A 21777-nucleotide genomic window follows, 5' to 3' on the forward strand; every position below is an offset into this window, starting at 1 on the left:
CCCCATATGTGTTAGGATGGTTATTATAAAATGACAAAATATAACAAGTGTTGGAGAAGATTTGAAGGAAAGGCATCATGGAAAATAGCATGGAGGTTCCTTCAAAAATTAAAAATGAACTACCATATGAACCAGCAATCCCACTACTGGGTATATATCCAAAGGAAATGAAATCCGTATGTCGAAGAGATATCTGCAACACCATATACATTAAATCTTATTTATATATTAGCCCAAGATGTGGAAACAATGTAAGTGTCCATCAATGGATGAATGAATTTTAAAAAGTAGTATATATACACAATTAAATACTATTCAGCCATAAAAAATAATGAAATCTTGTTATTTGTGACAACATGGATGAACCTGGAGGACATTATGTTAAATGAAACAAGCCAGGCACAGAAAGACCATATGATTTCACTTTTATGTCGAATCTGAAAAAGCTAAACTCATAGAAGTAGAGAGTAGACTGGTGGTTACCAGGGGCTGGACTTGGGGTGGGGAGTGGGGATGTTTATCAAAGGATTCAAAATTTCATTTAGGAGAGGGGAAATATTCAAGAAGAGATCTACCGCACAACATGGTCACTATAGTTAATAACAACATATTGTATTTTTGAAAAAAAATGCAAAGAAACAAAGTAAGTATTAAATAAAAACTGGTTCTTTGAAGCTTTGGTACTGTAATATATGAAGGCCAGAAGCCACATTTATATAGTTCCGTTTCTCGAGCATCCAAGACAATGGATGAGATGACAGTGTTGAGGAAGACAGGTCACTCACTGCGAACACTAGATTCAGCTTCTCCCCCTGCTGTTTGACTCATTCTGCAGAAGGTGAGAATTTATCTGAAGGAGTTTACATATTTTTATGTGACAATGTATTCCTGAGAAGATACCAAATTCTTTCTTCTACATCAAAAATACAGCGTGAAACTGACAAGAGAGCATATAAATGATGATTTTTTTTTAAGTTTCCAGGAATATCACATGTATCATATTACTGAAAAGAAAAAGAGCATTTTATGCCATGAAAAACTTTGGATATCCTTGAATAATGTTGACTAAAAACAGTGAGTTTATTTAGTATTCGTTGTGTCTATATTTGGAGTGTATATTTTTAGTATTTGTCATCTTGCTTATCAAACTCCTGAATCTCACTTAAAAAGTATTTTCCAAAGTTTTTGAAATTTCTCCACAAAAGAAGAGAAAACAAAAAAGCAAGTATTGGAAGTCAAATAGGTTTGAGAAATATTATGACACACGTCCTTCTTGCACATCATAAAGCCTCTAACACTTTTCATAGTAAACCAATAAATGAAACTCAGACTTCTTGCTTTGCTTAATCAAAAAATTAAAGTTTTCCAAACTTCTTTGACTACAGAATCTTTTGACAACACAATATTGATCATTGCACACTTTGAGAGATATTACTCTACAAAAGTCACTGCACAGCACCACTAAAATATGGTGACCGATAAAACGGACAAAGGTCATTCAGTGAAAGTTTCAAAGCAAAGAGAATGAATGAATATATGGATGTTTACTTTTTGGATTACAGTTTTCAGATTATGTTTGTTTTAAATAAGCCAGTCTGCTTTCATAATAATTATACTTTTAAGCCATTTTCTGATGAGACATTTGTCATCATGAGAACAATGTAGTAAAAGTTTGTTACACTGGAGATTAAGATATTAGAGTTTCCATTCAAGATTCCCTAATACTGGAAGAGGTTCACTTAAATTCCATGATTCTATGAGAGGAGTCAAATCTGAGGTGCAGGCTCTACACCTTCCCAGGCCTGCAGGGGCTTTGCACCTTCTTGCGGAACAGTTGCCAGCTGTTATCGCTTCACTCTTAGGTCACTGCCTTCAGTCAAGTCTTTTTTTTTTTTTTTTTTTTTTTTTTTTTTTAGACAGAATTTCGCTCTTGTTGTCCAAGCTTGAGTGCAGTGGTGCAGTCTCGGCTCACTGCAACCTTCGCTTCCCGGGTTCAAGCAATTCTCCCATTTCAGCCACCTGAGTAGCTGGGATTACAGGCACCCGCCACCAAGCCCAGCTCATTCTTTTTGTATTTTTAGTAGAGATGGGGTTTCATCATGTTGGCCAGGCTGGTCTTGAACTCCTGACCTTGGGTTATGCACCCACCTTGGCCTCCTAAAGTGTAGGGATTACAGGCGTGAGCCACCATGCCCGGCCCCAAGTCAAGTCTTTTTCACAGCCTTGGTTCACCATAAAACTAAGGTGGACAATTGTCATGGACAGAATTGTGTTGCCTCAAATTTATGTTGAAGTCCTCACCTCTAGTACCTCAGAATGGGGCTGTATTTGGAAAGAGGACCTATAAAGAGGTAATTGAGGTAAAATTAGGTTATATGGGTGGGCCCTAATCAGTAAGACTGATTTCCTTGTAAGACAAGGAGATGTGGACAGAGACCACACACAGACCACGGGACAATCATGTGAGGACACAGTAAGAAGGTGGCCATTGGCAAGGGAAGGAGAGAGGCCTCAGAAGAGACCAAATGTGCTGATTCCTTGATCTTGGACTTCCAGCCTCCAAAACTGTGAGAAAAGAAATTTTTTATGGCTGCATAGTATTCCATGGTGTATATGTGCCACATTTTCTTAAAAATGATGAGTTCATGTCCTTTGTAGGGACATGGATGAAATTGGAAATCATCATTCTCAGTAAACTATCGCAAGAACAAAAAACCAAGCACCGCATATTCTCACTTATAGGTGGGAATTGAACAATGAGAACACATGGACACAGGAAGGGGAACATCACACTCTGGGGACTGTTGTGGGGTGGGGGGAGGGGGGAGGGATAGCATTGGGAGATATACCTAATGCTAGATGACGAGTTAGTGGGTGCAGCACACCAGCATGGCACAGGTATACATATGTAACTAACCTGCACATTGTGCACATGTACCCTAAAACTTAAAGTATAATAATAATAAATAAACAAAGAAAGAAAGAAAAAAAGAAATTTATGTTACTTAAGCCACTCAGTCTGTGGTATTTTGTTATGGCAGCCCTAGTAAACTAATACAAATATTTTTAGGGACAACAAACCATGGACTTTGTTATTCTAGTAAGATGACTTTAGCACTATTACCTACTTCTACCTTGAAGTGGTAAAAAAAGGCAGTGAGAAGCATTTCCATGGAGTGTATAAATCGTGTCCCGTGAAACAGAATTAGCTAATAAGGTTAACATCTGTCAGCTGTATATGATGCTGCGTCTCCAATCTCCATCCGGACAGCAAAGGCGAAGGCATGGACAGGAGACCTGCCTTCAGAAGAGCAGCTGACAAAGGGGTCCACAGCCTGGGGACGGTGACGGCAGTAGCCCCCCGAGGCCTGGGATCCCACAGCACAATTGTGAAGGGAAAGTCTTACTTGCTGGGCCCAGATGTGTAATTTTCTCCCACCACTGTTTTTTTGTGAAAAATTCTTCTGAATACGTAATTTTGCCCCTAAATAAACATGGTGTTGGACATTTTTCTGACTAGGAAGTTAGGATATTTGCTTTTCTAGCATCTTTATTAGATGACTTTTTATGTTTGCAAAGTCACTCAGAAAAAACTTCATCCTCCCAACACCTCCCTGGACCACAGTCCCCACAAATGACATTGAACTCACAACATAAAGGAACTCACCACTAGGTAAATAGGTGCTTGACTGTGATTTAACACCTGAATTACTAAAATTGATTGCAATAATTATCCAAAGAAAAACAGCCAAGTGCAGCAGTAACGACAGCCTCTGAACTCTCTCCACATCTTCTTGTGGACAGCCTTTGAGCTCTCTCCATGTCTTCTCCGGGACAGTCTCTGAGTCTCTGAGCTCTTTCCACGTCTTCTCCGGGACAGCCTCTGAACTCTCTCCACGTCTTCTCTGGGACAGCCTCTGAGCTCTCTCTTGTTTGGGACATCCTCTGAGCTCTCCACGTCTTCTCTGGGACAGCCTCTGAGCTCTTTCCACATCTTCTCTGGGTCTCCTGTGGAGTCTGATCACCTTTCAGTTAAGGCATCTCCTGTGAGCAGCCCAGTTGGCTACTCTGAGTTCTGGGGGTAGCTGTCCTTGGTTTCTCTGAATTGCCCAGAAACCAACCTTTCTGTTGCCCATCGTAGTGCCTACGTGGCTTAGCTGGAGCCCTACCCTGCTTTTGTTGCCCAACCAATGCCTATGTGACAGAGCTAAATTCCCATTCAGCTTTAACTGCTTAGTTTTAGAAAACAGGATGTCTGGGGTCAGAAGTTCCTTCTTAGGACTAAACTGGCTGAAGCTGGCAAAATCCGCAATGGCAGCTTGACCTCTGAAAAACCTCTAGCTTCATTATGATCCAATTTCCATGCTAAACGACACTCCCACTGGCACCTTGACAGTTGACAATCACCATGACAATGGCCAGAAGAGACCAAAAACAGGCAGAAAAGAGGTGGCTCTTTGATTCCAAAAAAACCTACCTCCCTTCCCAAGAAAAGCTATGAATATTTCTCCCTTTCCTCTGTATACCCAGCCCCTTCATTAAGAATCCTCACTTCTCAGGCTCTGAGAAGTTGATTTGCAGGCTATGCTCCCACTTCTGCAATTCCATGGCCATTGAAAAAAGCCCACACTGTTTGATACTCACTCTCAGTTTGGTGTATTGGCTTCACACAAAACAAGAAAGAGCTCCTTTAGGGGTAGTCAGGACCCTGATTATATTCCCACATAGAAACTGTTCCCACTCACTACTGGCACAGCAGAACACATAAACTGTCAGATGGCTCAATTTCAATGATTTGACTTGTAATTCTCAATTGTTTCTGTTCCTAAGATTTTAGGGCTTTCTATCAACTCATAAAAAAAATCTTTAAAAAGGTAAGGCAACCTTCAAATCTAAGATGCTCAGCTTTAAACTAGTAAGTTCTTAAGGATGTTTTTTTTCCTCCAAGGAAACAATTCTCTTCTTTGCTGAGCAATAATACAGGTTTTAATATTAAATAAGTACACAAAGTAAAAGAAACAGACAAAAATGTCTTCATAGCAAGGCTGTTAACAGATTTCTTTCTTTTTTTTTATTTTTGAGATGGGGTCTCACTCTGTTGCCCAGGCGGGAGTGCAGTGGTACAATCTCAGCTCACTGCAACCTCTGCCTCCTCAGTTCAAGTGATTCTCCTGCCTCAGCCTCCCAAGTTGCTGGGATCACAGGTGCCTGCCATCACACCCGGCTGATTTTTTTATATTTTTAGTAGAGACGGGGTTTTTGCCATGTTGGCCAGGCTGGTCTCAAACTGCTGACCTCAGGTGATCCGCCCACCTTGGCCTCCCAAAGTGCTGGGATTACAGGCATGAGCCACCGTGCCTGGCCAGATTTCTAATATACGTAAAGAAAAAAGAAAAATTTTCAAATACTTGTTTAGATAAGTACTGATATTTAAAAAAACAACCAAGCCTAAATCCCTAGATTTACAATTTTTAAAAAATAAGAAAAGCAATGTAATTCACAGAATAAAATCTTTTGGAGTAAAGTAATATAACTCTAACAAATTGGTAAATCTAGGCAAGAAATGACTTGCCCAAGTAACAGACCTAGTAGGTGGAGAGTTCATCTGACTCCAGAAACCACACTCTACAAAATAAACTTATTGACGTGAAGTATGTATATAATCTGTAACTGGTGTGAAACTGTGGCAGAAATACAAAGAGCCGTGGTCTTGCTCATGATGTTCAAAGGCAATATTTGAACTGAGGGATGGCTGTGTGAATTGAAGTGGTCACTGGAGAAACGTGGTTGAGATTGTGAACCATGGGGAACAGGGGGTGGTAATTCTGGATTTTCGGCATAGAGGAGAAAGAAAGAACTGCAGACATCATTACAGTGAAGGAGGGTGAGGCCCTCCGAAAACTGATTGCGTTTCACCAGAAACACTGATCCAGCGGGGGCAGCTGAAGCACGAAAATGATTAGAACCAGAGTGATCTCACCCACGTTTGTTTCTTTCTTTCTTTCTTTCTTTTTCTTCTTTTTTTTTGAGACAGAGTCTCGCAGTCTCGCTCTGTCTCCCAGGCTGGAGTGCAGTGGCGCGATCTCGGCTCACTGCAAGCTCCGCCTCCTGGGGTCACGTCATTCTCCTGCCTCAGGCTCCCGAGTAGCTGGGACCACAGGCGCCCCCACCATGTCCGGCTAATTTTTTTGTATTTTTAGTAGAGAGGGGGTTTCACCGTGTTAGCCAGGATGGTCTCGATCCCCTGATCTCGTGATCTGCCCGCCTCGACCTCCCAAGGTGCTGAGATTACAGGCGTGAGCCACCGTGCCTGGCCGATGTCACCCACGTTTCTTAGGAAAGACGTTAGCATCCTCTAAATCCTCACCGACTGTGCCTGGCGCAGCATTATTTTGCAGTTTTCTGGGATTTACAGTTGGCATCATTTGCACAGCGGCAGCGTGACGTGGCTGTGGAGAGCACGGAAGCTCTGTCCCCACGCAAGTGGGCTCTTCTGGTTGCAACATGGTGGAGGCCAGCCCGGCCGCAGGTGAGGGAAGATGCCACAGCAAACCTCTGAGCAACCAAGATGACAAGCACCTGCTTGGAAAAGGTGACAAGCCACAAGGCCATAGGCCCAGTTATAAGCATGAATTGTGTTACACGGATGGTTATAAACCTGACCGACCTCAGAAGGTATATGGAGGAGGCAATTATCAAGCCCCTTGATGGTCTGTGGCTGGATGCACCATACTTTGCCAACGGTGTGAGCATGGCAGAGAACGTAGGTGTGTATATAGGGGAAAACCTCCAGAAAGTTTTTTCTGTGGGAGTTCTTTGTAAAATAATAACAATGCAACTGGAGTTATATTGCAATCTATAAAGGGAAATCACTCTTAGGGATCAACATTGTAGAAAGACAACTTGTTTTTTGCTTCTTTGCTCAGTGTTAAGAAGTCATCACATCATTCTCACCCTCCCCACATTCTGTTCTGTAGTGCCCGATTTGTTGAAAGCAGTATGAGGCCTGTTTTAAACATAAATCTATTCTAAATCTAAATTTGTAATACATTCTGAATGTCATTTAGACAGTCTTTTGTCTGGAGATTAAAAATTACTTTATTTCTAGCAAAGTGCTCTGACGTAAAATATTTTAACAACAGAGAAGATCTGTGTTTGTTGTTTTCTCCATTATCTAATTATTGATATCCATTTCATCTGGGCACATATAAATGGTAAAAATATTTACAAGCTTTGAAGTAGGTGAATCTAATTAAAAATAAAATATAGATGTTAATAGAGCCTGGAAATACTGTCAATATCTTTTTAATAGATTGAGCCCCGTTGATTATTTCTTCTGGGGTAAAGGCTCAAATTTATTCTGTGAAATTAGACACTCAAATCATCTGAGGCAATATATGGCAGATGAATATACACTGATTGATGGAAATGTTGCTTTAATGCACATTGTTCATTGCAATTTTGCGTAGATTACTGAACTATGGATTACTATTGAGGAACAGCACATTCAACGTGTCATAGCAATCAACTATTTAGTATGGACATTTTCTATGTTTCTAGATTTTCTGGCCACTCTGAGCAAATTTAAATCAAATGACTGAAGTATAATCACTTATTTTAACTCTGTTAAAACAGTCAACTTGAAAAGTATATTTTTCTGTATGAATTTTTTTTTCTAATTGACTCTATTTTGTTCTGATAACTAAACTTATTTAAGTTGCGCTGTTGAAAAAAACTATAGGCCAAGCGCGGTGGCCCATGCCTGTAATCCCAGCACTTTGGGAGGCCGAGGAGGGTGGATCACGTGGTCAAGAGATCCAGACCATCCGGGCTAACACAGTGAAACCCTCTCTCTACTAAAAAAAAAAATACAAAAAAATTAGCCAGTCATGCTTGCTGGCGCCTGTAGTCCCAGCTATTCAGGAGGCTGAGGCAGGAGAACGGTGTGAACCCAGGAGACTGAGCTTGCAGTGAGCCAAGATCACGCCACTGCACTCCAGCCTGGGTGACAGAGCAAGACTCTGTCTCAAAAAAAAAAAAAAAAAAAAAAAACTATATATATATGTATATGTATAATCTGAAGATCCATGTCGATTCCATTATTTTACGATGCAGTGACATTATAAGGAAGTGGAAAAATTAAGTTAAAAATTTTTAATTATGAAGAATATAGAAAGGGGATTTCTTGTTGAAACAAATAGGCTAAAAGAGCCTTGATGTCAGCTATGCCTCTCTTAGAGAAAAGACTGTGACCCTGTCATCCCGTTGGATAATCTAGTGATATGCTTTAACAGCTATTGTTAAAATAGATTTTACCAAGGCAAGGACAACAGTTTGCTTATGAGCAATGAGAAGTAAGTAGTCTTACCAGAGTGCACCCTTTGGAAAGTGCTGCGTATATAATTAGTGAGGCCATTCATAATTCATTTTTATTATACAAATGCTGATTAAATGTATACCTTCTTCCACTCAAATGTTAATGTGTCCCTTCCTCAATATATTTTATTAGGCTATGTATATATCTCAAGCATAGATTAATTTGTTTTGTAAGATTTCAAAACATTCCTTTTTTAGCCCTGTAATGAATATAAAATGGATCCCTACTGCCCATCTTAGAGAATGCGTGTTTCATAGAACTGTTTAAAAAATAAATCCTTTTAAATTGCCCATCTGCTTAAGCTATGTTTGTGGAACATTAGGACTAAGTCATGTCTGACAAATATGTGTCATACTACTATTTGAGGGCATTACTGCATTTTAAGGAATAAAATAATATTATTAAGAAGTATAATTTTTCCAAGTGATACAATAAGAATGTTGCTAGAGATTTGACCTATTTGTGAAAAATCTTTGCATGATTATTAGCTTGCTAAAAATAAAATGAACTCTGCAAACGTGATCCAAGCTGTTCTGTATGAAATTATGTGCTAGTTGCACAGTCCCCTGGGAGACCAGTGTGAGTCCAGATGCCTCTTTGCTGGTTTGTTTCATTTCTGGGGTTCATTTTCTAGAGGTTTTTATCATATTTTAAAAGTACAGAAGTCAGGCATCTCAAATTCAAGTCTTGTCTCCCCCAAACTTTAAAAAATATATGACATTGATATAATTTGGCTGGATAATAACAAACTGAACAAATAAGATATTTTCTTTCATTGAAGGTTGGTAACATTTTCCTCACTTAAAAATTTTTGGTTGGGCACAGTGGCTCATGCCTATAATCTCAGCACTTTGGGAGGCCGAGGCGGGTGGATCACCTGAGGTCAGGAGTTCGAGTCCAGCTGGCCAACATGGTGAAACCCTGTCTCTACTAAAACTACAAAAATTAGCTGAGCATGGTAGTGCACACCTATAATCCCAGCTACTCAGGAGGCTGAAGCAGGAGAATCTCTTGAACTCCAGAGGCGGAGGTTGCAGTGAGCCAAGATTATCCCACTGGACTCCAGCCTGGGCGGCAGAGCAAGACTCCATCTCAAAAAATAATTTAAAAAAAATGAATTTTCTAAATTGTGGGTCAGAATTCAAGCTAATGGAAACCTGTGGAAGAAAGAATTTTGCAGGTCTGCCTGTGGAATCCATAATTCTTTTCAGAGGCAGCGATATTACAAAAAAAAAAAAAAAAAAAAGTGTGAGGATGTCCCCAAGCAGAAAACCGCCTTCACTGCAATGCTGACAGTATCTGGGTGTCCCAGGGTTCCTGGGGAGTGCAACTGATATCCCGGCTGTGCTGCTACTGTGCTGAGTGGTTTTATATCCACTGAGAAGGACGTGTCAACAGGTGGCTGCTCAGGCCCCTAAAGAATGGATGGATGTGAGGTCTCTGTGAAGCCTCTGGGCCAGATCTCTGAGGAGTATCTGTGAGGGGCATCTCACCTATGGTGAGGACGCTGTGAGAGCGCTGCATGGGAGGCCTCGGTGCCAGGCTCCTGGTGAGAACTCTGAGTGAGGTCTCTGTGGAGCCTCAGTGTGAGGTTTCTGCGTGAGTTCTGTGTGGAAAGTCTCTAAGAAATCCGAGTCAGTTTCTGTACGAGGCCTGTGAGGCCACATGAGGTCTCTGTGGGAGGACTCCATGGGGCAGCAAGAGGGCTCCATTGCCTCTTGTGAGGCCTCTGTATGAGGCCTTTGCAGAAGGTCTGTGTGGGAGGTATCTTCCAGAGGTCTCTGTGGGGTCTCTGTGGGAAGTCCCTGTGTGAAATCTCCGTGCTAGGTCTCTGTGTGAGGGACCATGGACTATATGAAGTCCCTGTGTGAGGACCCTGTGTGAGGACCCTGTGAAAGCCCTACAGAATCTCTGTGTGGAATGTTTGAGGGAATTCTATGTGAGAGGTTTCTGGGCAATGAGTGTGGAGCAACCTGAGGCCTGTGTGAGGAATCTATACAAGGTCTCTGTGGAGAGTGGGAGGTCTCCAGGCAAGGTCTCTGTGTGAGGAGGACTCTGAGAGAGGTCTCTGTGAGGCAGTGGGGGGTGCCGTGTGCCATTTCTGGGGCTGGAGGCCGGAGGTTGCAGTGAGCTGCATGAGTCTCTGCATGAGGTCCCTGTTTTATGACTCTGTGTGAAGTCTCTGAGGTCTTTGTGGGGTCTCTGTGTGAGATCTCCCTGTGAGAACCATGGAAGGTCTCTGACATTTGCGGGAGGTCTCTGTGGGACTGAGTGAAGTCTCTCAGCGTGGCCTCTGTGGGGTTCTCTGGGTGAGGACTCTGGGAATCTCTGTGCTAGGTCTCTGTGGGGCACCATGAGGACTCTGAGAGCTCCGTGGGGTCTCTGTGGAGGCTGCAGTGTGTCTCTCTCTGTGGCAGTGAGAGGTCCCAGTGTGCTCACTCTGTAGGAGATATCTCTGTGAGGTTCCTGTGGGAGGTCTCCGTGGGTCTCTCCATTGCGGGCCTCGCTGCATGTCATGGGAGACTGAGCTGCAGAAGGGCTAAGGGGTTGTTGCTTCCTGTGTTCTTGCTGGTCTCTCAGCGTTGCCTGTGGCGCTTCTCCTGGCCTGAGCCATGGGCTCCACGTCCAGCTCCTCCACATCCCAGAACTCGCGTCTTGGTTTCCTGAGGGAACCCAGCAGCAGCCAGGCATGGCCCATCCTCAGTGGTCAGGGTCCCAGCTCTGTGCCACACTCTCCTGAGCTCCCAGAGGACCGGGGCTGCTCTCTGCTCCAGGTCCCAGCTCCTCCTGCTGATCCTGGCTCCACTGTCACCGCTGGGCCCACCTTGGAGGCTGCTTCAGTTATCCGGGCCCCAGAGAGGACCTGGCTCCAGGAGAAGCCACAGGCTGGAGACTGTGCCCACTGCCCCCTAAACCCCGGTGCCGGCCAGTCCCACATGTTGGGGGCAGGGCCATTTCCATTGTCATCTAGATCAGTGGCACTGCCTGGCACTGGCCTCTCCACCATTGAAATGAGGCCCCCGGAACTGGGCCTCTTGCACGCCTGTATGTGGCACAAGGCAGAGAAAACTCCCTCTAGAGACCTGGCTCCTCCTGTCCATGATTTGTGGAGACCTCCTGCTTTCCCATATGGACAGGGCCCAGAGAGGAGGAAAGCTGTGCTGAAAGCAGAGGGAGACAGCAGGGACGGCTCCTGTCCTGCCCATACTCTGCCCATTCTGGACAGGTCACTTCCAGCTCCCTTGTATGTTCAAATCCTGCCTGCCTGCATCTTCCCTTGCTGGTCTCTGGGGCAAGCAAGGATGTCAGGAGCCAGGGGAGATTTGCTGTGTGACCCCAGCTCAGCTGCTGGGCCCTTGTAAGTCACCACCTTTCCCCAGGGAGCAGTCCTGGGGCTACATGTATATTAAAGGTCACCAGACTTCGACTCATGCCTGGGGTTCTCTAGTCCTTGCTTTTCCACCTATTGTCAACACATCCTTTAAAAAATTCAATAGGTAGGCCAGGCGCCATGGCTCATGCCTGTAATCCTAGCTCTTTGGGAGGCTGAGGCCGGTAGATCACCTGAGGCGAGGAGTTCGAGGCCAGCCTGGCCAACATAGCAAAACCCCGTCTCTACTAAAAATATAAAAATTAGTCAGGCATGGTGGTGGGTGCCTATCATCTCAGCCACTTGGGAGGCTGAGGCAGAAGAATCGCTTGAACCCGGGGGCCGGAGTTTGCAGTGAGCCAAGACTGCACTACTTCATTCCAGCCTGGGCAAAACAGTGAAACTCTGTCTCAAAAAAAAAAAAAAAAGTTCAGTAGATTATTATGTGCAAGCTTATCGAAGATGTTAAGAAATTCATCTTCCTTATTCACTTTGCCTTCTCACTAATATGGCCCTCTGTGTTGGGGGTAAATATGGTTTTTCTAGGGGTCTGTGATCTGGGAGCTGGAGCAGAGACAGACCCTGGGGTGTGGCCAGGATGAGACACTAGGCCCCTCTAGGCCTGTCTAAGGGGTTGGAATGTCAGAGTCTCCTGGCTCACGGCACCGCTGATGGCTCCCTCACACACACCACTTTGCCTCCTTTTCAATTCTCTGTCTGCATCCCCTGTAGCTCTACAGAGTCCCACCATCAGAAGCCTCTGCACACACAGGCATACCCTACTCCATTCACCCAGAACTACTTCGCTGAAGCTGAGAGACATGTAGGTGAGATAGACAAAGGCCGGTGACCCAGGAGCAGGGTCATTCACTCATCTGGGGCAGGGGAGTTCACGGCCCTCAGCAACCTCCATGAAGGCTGCCCCCCTGACCCCCTAGCCCCCACCTACACATGCACAGAGCTGGAAGGTCTGTCCCCACCGCCACTCCAGAGTGCGAGAAAGGGAGAGGCAGTGGGATGGGGACTCTCTGCTTCGCATGTTGGCTGAGCTAAGAGGGCCCATCTCCATCCCAGCCTTTGTCAGGGAGAGAAGGGGCTTCCCAGGGGCAGACATTATCTATTCTCCACCAGGATACCCAGGGTCAAGACTTCGCCCACTTCTGAACTCAGGGCCCAGCACTCTCCCACCCAGACTTCCACTATTTTGTGACACATGAAGGTACTCGGTTGTGGCACTTCCTGGAGCCTGCATGGAGATGTTCAGTCCCGTGACATCTCTGCAAACCTTCTCCCTACAGCTGCATGAAGTTTGAGGTAGAGTAAGTAGTGGAAAGATGGGTTGAACCTTATTTCAGAGTGGGACCTTCATAGGTTTTTCTCATCTTGTTTTTAGAATTTTTTGTTGTTTGTGTAAAGACGGTATTACGGAAACATAAGGTTCAGTGAAGGAACTCAGGATGAAGGTGGGCTTACAGCACCACTGTCAACATCCCTCCACGTCCTGTCGCTTCTGGAAACCAAGCCCACACCAAGCATGGCACAAATAAAAGCCATCACCCTCTTATGAATAAAAAACCATATTTATTGTGGAATATTAAATGTTCTGCATGTACTAACATGAGAGAAAATATTTTTTCTCTACATAGAGTGAATTTTTTCTTGGGGACTTGTTTTTCTCCAGGGAAGGCTAAAAAAGAATTTGTGACTGACCAAATCAGATACCTTCCCAAAGAAGACAGTGCCTTGGACAGTGGTGATGGTGGCTAGAGGCACCGGATGTCTTCGGCCAGTGCTGAGGGGGACTGACTGGGGATACAGCTTTCTTGGGGTGCAAGATTTGGGGATGTCGCAGGCCCCATTGCTCATTGTTGCACCGCACACTTTTCAAGGGCTGTTGATTTCTGATTTGCCTGTCTCTGTTGGGACAACCCTGGCTCTTGAGAGTGGCTTGTTGACTGCTGGCTGCATAGCTCAATATTCTGCCGTGTTCTGAGTAGAAGAGGTGCCTGTGGTTGCAGGGAAACCCACAGACTGGGACTTGAAACTTCTGTTTGTGCTGATTTACCTTCGAGGCATGGCGCGCATGACAAACTGACATTTTCTCCTCCAGCATTTGTCCAACTGCCGTCACGAGACCCTGAGCTTCAGCACTGCTGCTGTACACACATGATCTGTTTTTTACTGTGTTTTGGCTCTCAGCAGTGACTGGTGCCGGCTTGCTTTTTTTCTTTGAAAAAATGCACTGAAAAAATTGCTTGATGTTTTCTCCAAAGTGGCTTATTGAAGGAGGCTGTTTCTTTGACGGCAGTAGCTGGACGCCTTCATCCTGATGGGTGTCTTCTGTTTTCCTGACTGGGGTAAGTTGAGGAGTCCTCAATCCTTCAAGCCTTTCTTCATGTTTTTCTAAGTTGGGCTTCCTAGACTTCTCACTCTTGTGAATAGGGGGAAACATTGGCCTTTGGCTCTTGCATGAGCCTTGACAGTTTGGGTTTCTGGGCTCCTCGTGCACCAGTTTGCTCCTTCTGGCTGCCATGAGGTCATGTAGCTCCTGGGAAGCCCACATGTTCCCAGTAGGCATGCTCTGGAGATGGCCCTGGGGCACCTGAGAAGCCAAATTCTCTGAAGCGTGGGGCACAACAGATGCTTGCCCATCTGGAAGGAGCACAACAGCGGCACAAACTTGAGGCTGGGTCTCTGACTTTGTGGCCATTCCAGGCTCAAATTCACTAACAACCTCCTCCATAAGACACAGCTTTCTTGGATCTTGGGAGACAGACACTCTAGGGTGTAGAGAGCTTTTGCTGGTCCCTGGAGCCTCGAAACCATGCACATCCTCACTTGTGGCTTGGAGGTTTGCCAGCATACAGGTTTCCAAGGGGACTCTGCGTTGTGGCACTGCCTCCCTTGTCTCTCCAGCCCTTGAAGATTGGGCTCCTAAGCTCCTGCTCTGCTGGGTGCTGCCTGTGAGGCTGTACGTGAGGGGCTTAGATGGCCACCTGCCCTCCTCTCCAGCTGGAGGAGGCTTCAAGGGCCCATGATCATTCCAAGATGGGATTCCTCGCGGTGCCCTCTGGAACTGCTTACATGCAGGTGAGGAGGCCAGAAGACTCTCTGGCATGTGATCAGATGCTTTGGTCAGCACCTGCTTTCTCAGACTTGCCATTGGTGGCTTTCTAAGGAACATGTCCACCTCAACTTCTGAGCCAGCCCCAGATTCACAGGTGGCTGAGGAGGGACCGGCAAGCTGTGTAAGGGACAAGGATGAAACCTTTTCCAGTTTAAAGCACTGAATGGGCTTGAGGACCCTGAGGGGTAGACCCCACCTGTGTTTGGCCCAAAACCTCACAATATGGGCTCCCAACACCTGCTGAGTACACGGCTCGAGGAAGGAAAGCACCTGGGCTGTGTTCACACAGGCTTTCCCACTTTTTGGGGCTGTTAGATTGCTGGTTTTCATGTGGGTGTTGGACACGGGAAGAGCCTGGTTGACAGCAAGCCAGGATCGACGCACACGCACGGGGATCAAGCCCTCGTTGGTCTGGCCCAAGTGCCTGCCCATGTGGGCTTTCAGGATGTTTTCTATATGAGTCCTCTCTGTGCATCTTAATAAATCACTTCCCGAGTCACTCCTCAAGGGCTTCCTCAAGTTCCTTTCCGACTCCTCAGAAGTCACCCCCAGAACCTTCCGTGGGAAGCTTTTCATGTCCCTGGATAGATTTTGTGGGGTCTCACCCAGAATTTGCCCCAGATGTGGGCACGGGTCGCTCTCTAGCTGGAACTTCACCTTCTGTGCCTCCTTGCTGCTTTCACCTGTGGACATGGAGGACTGCCAGGGACTGGGTTTGCCCTTGGCCTGACTTGTCCCTGGTGATTCATCCCGAAGCTGCATCAGATCCGGAGACTCTTGGATCCTTCCCAGCTTGCCCCAGTGTTGGATGATCCACTTTTTTATGTGTAGCTCCAGTTGTCTCCAGATTTCAGGACTGACTGGAAAGTTCTCAGGCAGAATGGGTGTCAAACTTTCCTGGGGAAGGTTAGGAGTGGAGACACTAAAGACGTCCTGAGATTTTTGGACCTCAGAGGGTAAAGCCAACCTACCTTCTAGTTGTTTCCTCAACAAAGGCCATTCAGGGTGCTGAGTTTCAGGTAGGGAGAGAGCTTGCACTTTATTCTGCGATGCAGGGCAAGCTACTCCAGTGTTCTTAATCAGGGATGGAAAAGCAGGAGATAGGACTGGGAAAGAGGATTGAAGATGGGCCTGAGCCTCGGCCTGAGCCATAGGTGTGGGCCGGAATTGGGGTGTGGATGAAATAAAGGGTTGGCACTCGGGCCCCAGATGGGACAGGGGCTGGGCCTGGAAAAGCAGTGGGGACATTGTAGTCTCCCTTTGAATTGGGCAGACATAGGACATTTCATTGAACAAGAAAGGAGGAGACCGTAAAGTATAAGACCTGTCAGTTACCCAGGCGTTAGCCACCAGGGACTCGCTGTGCAGAGAGGGGAGGCCCCAGAAAAGCTGGCTATAATTCTTCCAAAAACTTTCCTGCAAGAGCCTAGGATCTGAGAGCTTCTGAGGTCCGGGCAGCTGTTTCGAGTTCTCTCCCATGTTCCAGAAGGGTTTTGGGTTTGTGGTGTCCTGCTCAGCATCCAATGATTTAACCAAATTCCGCAAAGAATTTAAGTGCTTTTCTGGGGTCATTTGATTTGTAAATGATCCAACATTTTCTTTTTCTTCCCAAATGTTGACCTTGGCTGTTTCTGTGACTTGTATCCCCACGACATTCTGGCCATCAGAGCTGAGCAAAAACGGGCTACCAGCTTCCATCTGACAGGTCTCTGGTGGGTGGCGGGAAAGATGATCTTGCTGGACTGATGAGTTAAAGGCGCACGAGGTTCTGGCAGTCTCCTGCCACCAGGAGGAGGCAGAAACATGACTGTTTGAGCCACCAAGGCCTGAGATGGCTGGGACAGAAGCCACCAAATCCTCATGTGGAGACAAGCTTTGAGGGACGGTGCCCAGTGGAAGTGCCACTGAGTCACAGTGAGATGGAGTTATCAGTGTGGAGTCCCGCAGGGGAGGAGCAGTGAAGCCATTTGGAGGAGGCGGAGAGCAGGCCAGAGGATCAGGGGTGTGTGGTGGGTGAGGGAAAAGTGCAGGTGGCTCGGGTGAGGGGTGTTCTAGGGGAAGGGAAGGTTCTGGTGGCTGGGAGGCACTTAGGGAGGAGACTGAGGTGGTCATTGGGCCTGGCGATGGGGTGGAGGCCAGATCCTGAGGATGCTTGGCTTGAGGATCCGGGGAAGCTAACGGGGAGAGAATGGGAGCAGCATCTTCCATAGGCTCATGAGAGGACTGGGAGGCTCCATCAGGTGCTTTTTCGCCCACCTCACCTGGGGGGTCTGGACCGGAGAGCTGACCAAAGTCACCTTTGTCAAGGTGTGGCTCCAGGAGGCTGCAGGAGACAGGAGGCATGAGCTGCAGCCAGGAGCCGGTGGGGCCGGAGGGCAGAGTGGGTGCTCGGGCCACAGCCCCTCCACCACCCCACACCCTGATTGCCCAATTCTCCTGCTACCCCTCGCCCCAGGGTTTTACTCCCATCCTCTGTCCCCCTGGTCTCCCCATCCCAGGTCAGCTCCAGGCTGCCTGTGGCCCTGGGGTCACGTCCCAGCCCTGGTAGGAAGGATGCAGGGAAGGGGAAGTGCCTCACCTCTGCAGTTGTGAAAGCAGGTCCAAAGTCTTCTCCAGGCCTCTCGGGCACTCTCTACCAGCTGGAAATCAGGAGACTGGGTTAGGGCAGTGAGGGAGGGGCCTGGGATCTCACAGGAGGCTGAGTGGCTGTTTCTTTAGGGAGGACCATGGGGAATTAGACCCTGCACCCCACCCATCTGTGTCCAAAGCCACATGACCCCGACGTTAATAGCAAGGCATGGAGGACAGGGCTTTTTCATTCACAAAGGGCTTCCACACACGGACCCCCCACCCCCACAGTCCTCACAACTGCCCTGTGGGGAGAAAGGACTGGGGTGGTCTCAAAGAGGAATCAGCCTTAGCAGAGTTGAACAGCTGTTCCCAGGGAGCGGGAGGCCCCTCACCCCCCTCCGCATCCAGGCAGGCATTGGTCTCCCCAGGACACACACACTGCCCCCTGCTGGGTAACGCCCAGTCCCTGGCCCACCATGGCTTCATTCCGGCATGGAATCTGAGAAGGACCCGGGGTTCTGATTTCCTTCCTAGGAGCCCCCACCTCAGGCTTCTTCAACTGACTTCTTCAGAGTCAGTTCCCTCCGGGACAGATGAGATCAAATTAACTCTAGTGTGCTCTGGCAGAGCCTTACCTCTCAGACTGTGGTTTTTCATCCTGCCTCTGGGCCTCCGCCTCCGCCCTACTGGGCACTGGGAGACACGATGATGTACGGAGACAAGCTGACGCGGAGAGACAAGATGACAATGGGAGACAAGAAAGGGCGAGAAGCTAGGACCGGCTCTCCCTCTCTGCCCCAGCCCAGCCGCAGCATGCTGCACTCAGGAACCGCATGGCTCTCTCTGTCTTGCTCAGGGAGCTCTGTGTGCTTCCTCCCACTCATGTTTAAATGGATGATAAACTGCTTTTCTTCTTAGAAAAACAGCAAGAGGGGGCTGGGCGCGGTGGCTCACGCCTATAATCCAAGCACTTTGGGAGGCCAAGGTGGGTTGATCACCTGAGGTCAGGAGTTTGAGACCAGCCTGGCCATGGTAAAACCCCGTCTCTACTAAAAATACAAAAATTAGGCAGGCATGGTGGTGGGCGCCTGTAATCCCCAGCTATTCAGGACGCTAAGACAGGAGAATGGCTTGAACTCGGGAAGCAGAGGTTGCAGTGAGCCGATATCGCTCCATTTCACTGCAACCTGCGCCACAGAGCGAGACTCCATCTCAAAAAATAAAATAAAATAAAAAATAAAATAAAAATAACACACACAAATAAAATAAAAATCACACACACACACACACACACACACACACACAGAGGGATTTTCAATATGAGGTCCACCACGGACACCTTCAGTCCCTGTTCCTCTGCTCCAGGAACACCCAAGTTCAGGCCCGCAGGCACTGCTGAGCTATCAGGTAGGATTCTGCTTCCCAGGAGACCAGAGGAGACACCAGGCCCTGGTGGGAGGCCCTCGGGGGCCCAGCACAGGCCCCAGATCACCCCACACAGGGGAGGCTGGGCCCTGAGCCACCTGCCCCAGAAAGGGGCTGATGAGCCAGGGCTCAGGGCCTGGTCTCGGACAGAGACCTCCCCAGTCTCATGACTGGTACTGGTGCTGAGTCCACTGGTTTGATTTTGCCTTGATGCCTTCTGTGCTCCCCCACAGATGGACTGAGAGCTTGGGATGGAAATCCCAGTACACTATCTACCCCTACCAACCCCTGGCTGCCCTGCCGCTCCCTGGAAGGATGAGGTTCTGGTCTCTTCTGAGACTTCCCATCATAGAAGGCTCTCCACTGGATTTGGAAAAGTGGAACTAATAATAAAAAGAAAGGAGAGAATCAAGCTCTGTGGGTCGGGACTGAGGGTTCCTTACCTTTCTCTTCCCAGGCGATGGTGAGGGTGGGTCATCACAACGGAAGTAAGATAAGTAGGGGAGTAATAGGAAGAAGAACCCCAGGGCAAACACCAAGGTGAGGAAGATATCCAACACCCATGGTGTGGAGCTGGGGGCGTTTAGCGATGAGGCACTAAGTAATTTTAAAGGAAAGGGAAGATTCTCCATGTGAATAGGCGCATTGCTTTCAAGCAACTGAGCTCTGGGCATCCCTGTGGAGACTAGGGACCGGGGCCCAGGCCTGTGTCACAGAGGTGGGGCCTTGATGTCACAAAGGGCTCCTTTGTTGGGGAGGGGCAGTGGGAGGGGGAGGCGCAGAGGGAGGGGGAGGTGCAGCAGGAGGGGGAGGGGGAGGGAGAGGGGCAGGGGAGGGGGAGACTGGAGCACAGCCCCTCCCCACCCCCCAAGCTGGGGATCCCTCCACCATCCCACCTTCTAGATCCCTCCTTCCCACTAAGTTTTGTCAGTGATAGCCAATTTTCTATTCTTTCTCCCTGGAATATAGATATTACCTGGTTCCTTTTATCTGTTGGAGACGGTGGCTTGAGGTTACCTATTTTATAGCCCTTGAAAATCTGAAGTTCTGAAATTTTGGCTATGTACCAGGGATTTTTATTCTCAGAATCTCGTTCATCCTCAACTCCAGCTTTCCCACACTATGTTTTTGTCTTGTATCAATCCAGGGACAAAATGTAAATTTCTTTTACTCTTATTTAGTTTTGCAAATTTTGAATAGTAAGTTTTAAAAAATTATTTCTATCTCACTTTCAATCAAAGGGAACTACCCACATACAATTAAGGTTTTTTTTTTGTCTTTTAAAATTTTATTTATGTACTTATGTATTTATTTTATTTTAACTTTCGGGATACATGTGCAGGACATGCAGTTTTCTTACATAGGCAAATATGTACCATGGTGATTTGCTGCACCTATCAACCCATCACTTAGGTATTAAACCCAGCATGCATTAGCTATTTTTCCCGATGCTCTCCCTACCACCGGCCCTCCCTCGACAGGTGCCAGGGTGTGTTGTTCCCCTCCCAGTGTCCATATGTTCTCATTGTTCGGCTCCCACTTGTAAGTGAGAACATGTGGTATTTGGTTTTCTGTTCCTGTGTTAGTTTGCTGAGGATAATGGCTTCCAGCTTCATCCATGTCCCTGCAAAGGACTTGATCTCATTCCTTTTTATGGCTGCATAGTATTCCATGGTGTATATGTACCACATTTTATTTATCCAGTCTATCATTGGTGGGCATTGGGTTGATTCCATGTCTTTGCTGTTGGGAACAGTGCTGCAATAAACATACACGTGCATGTATCTTTGTAATAGAATGATGTATATTCCTTTGGATATACAATAATGGTATATCTGCCACAGCCTCTGTACTGCACTGTGGGGAATTCTGCCCAGCGCAGACCACCCAGTCTCCCTAGCACTGGCGGGGGAAAACCACCGGCTAGACCCGCAGTAATGGCGGTCACTCTTCTCCCCAGGAACTTGGTCTTCTTAGGCAGACTCCAGGTGCTGTGCTGGCCAGTGGGGATTCCATGCCAGTGGGTCTTAGCTTGTGGGGTTCTGTGGGAGTGGGTCTGCTTGGCTCCCTGGCTTCAGCCCCCTTCTCATGGGAGTTGATGGATCTCCTGCTTCACTGGATTTCTGCGAGCCACCAGAGTATGCAGAAACTCCTACAGCTCAGTACCTGCCCAAGTGGCTGCCAGCTGGAGCCCCTGCTATGGGTCTGCACAGCTTTGTGCTTGGGACCCAAGGCCCTGGTGGTGTGGACTCACAAAGGGATTACCTGTTCTGGGGTTTGCAAAAATCTCTGGGTAAAGCACAGTTCCCCGGGTGGGTAGCACAATCCCTCACTGCCTCCCTTGGCTGGAGGAGGGAGGTCTCTTTGCCCTGTGTAGCTCTTGGGTGAACCGTCGCCCAACTCTGCTTTTCCTTGCTCTCCATGGGTCACACCAACTGCCTAGTCAGTCCCAATGAGGGAATCTGGATACCTCAGTTAGAAATGCAGAATTCACTCGCTGTTTATGTTTGTCTCAGTGGGGGCTGCAGAGTAGAGCTGTTTCTACTCAACCATCTTGGCCCCTCCCCCCAATTAAAATAATTAATATTCAAAATTTGTAATTCTAATTATGAAACAGTTATAAGTAGTTAAACCTTCAAGTGGTATTTCTGTAAATGTATAGCATTTACAGTTCTGGACTTGGTAATGCTTAAAGTGCACGATAACTTATGGGACTGCTACATAGGCATACCTCAGAGATACTGTGGGTTTGGTTTCAGGCCACTGTGGAGATGAGCTCTTTAGGGCAGTGCCCAATGGAAGTGCCATTGAGTCACGCTGAGACGGAGTCAGAATGCAGTCCAGCAGTGGGGGAGCAATGAAGGCTTTTGGAGGAGGTGGAGGGCAGGCCAGACAATGGGGGTGGGT

The 21777-nt window shown here is 47.1% G+C and overlaps 1 protein-coding gene across 3 annotated transcripts; it reads right to left on the reverse strand.

The window, feature by feature from the left end:
• Positions 1 to 13308: 13308 nt before the first annotated feature.
• LOC129393091 (spermatogenesis-associated protein 31A1-like) lies at positions 13309 to 21009 on the reverse strand. 3 transcript variants are annotated; one of them, XM_055092002.2, is made up of 4 exons: positions 19314 to 21009; positions 18081 to 18168; positions 17453 to 17513; positions 13309 to 17197 (listed from the first exon to the last, which is right to left on the reverse strand). In XM_055092002.2, the coding sequence occupies exons 1-4, from the start codon at positions 19542 to 19544 to the stop codon at positions 13462 to 13464; spliced, it is 4116 nt and encodes a 1371-aa protein (XP_054947977.1). In that variant the 5' UTR covers positions 19545 to 21009; the 3' UTR covers positions 13309 to 13461. The 3 variants fall into 3 exon arrangements, with proteins under 3 accessions (XP_054947977.1, XP_054947978.1, XP_054947979.1); XM_055092004.1 differs by lacking the exons at positions 18081 to 18168; positions 19314 to 21009 and adding an exon at positions 17838 to 17917 and having other exon boundaries at positions 13316 to 16653; positions 17136 to 17197; XM_055092003.1 differs by having other exon boundaries at positions 13310 to 17197; positions 17838 to 19448.
• Between the last annotated feature and the right edge of the window lie 768 nt (positions 21010 to 21777).

The sequence above is a fragment of the Pan paniscus genome, chromosome 11 (genome assembly GCF_029289425.2).
Source record: "Pan paniscus chromosome 11, NHGRI_mPanPan1-v2.0_pri, whole genome shotgun sequence".
NCBI lineage: Eukaryota > Metazoa > Chordata > Mammalia > Primates > Hominidae > Pan > Pan paniscus.

Coding starts and splice junctions, on each gene's coding strand:
- LOC129393091 (XM_055092002.2), bottom strand. CDS start 19,544: ATGCCCAGAGCTCAGTTGCTTGAAAGCAATGCGCCTATTCACATGGAG. Junction 17,514..18,080: donor GAAAAACCACAGTCTGAGAG/GTAAGGCTCTGC, acceptor CCTGATTTCCAG/CTGGTAGAGAGTGCCCGAGA. Junction 17,198..17,452: donor CTGCTTTCACAACTGCAGAG/GTGAGGCACTTC, acceptor TGTCTCCTGCAG/CCTCCTGGAGCCACACCTTG.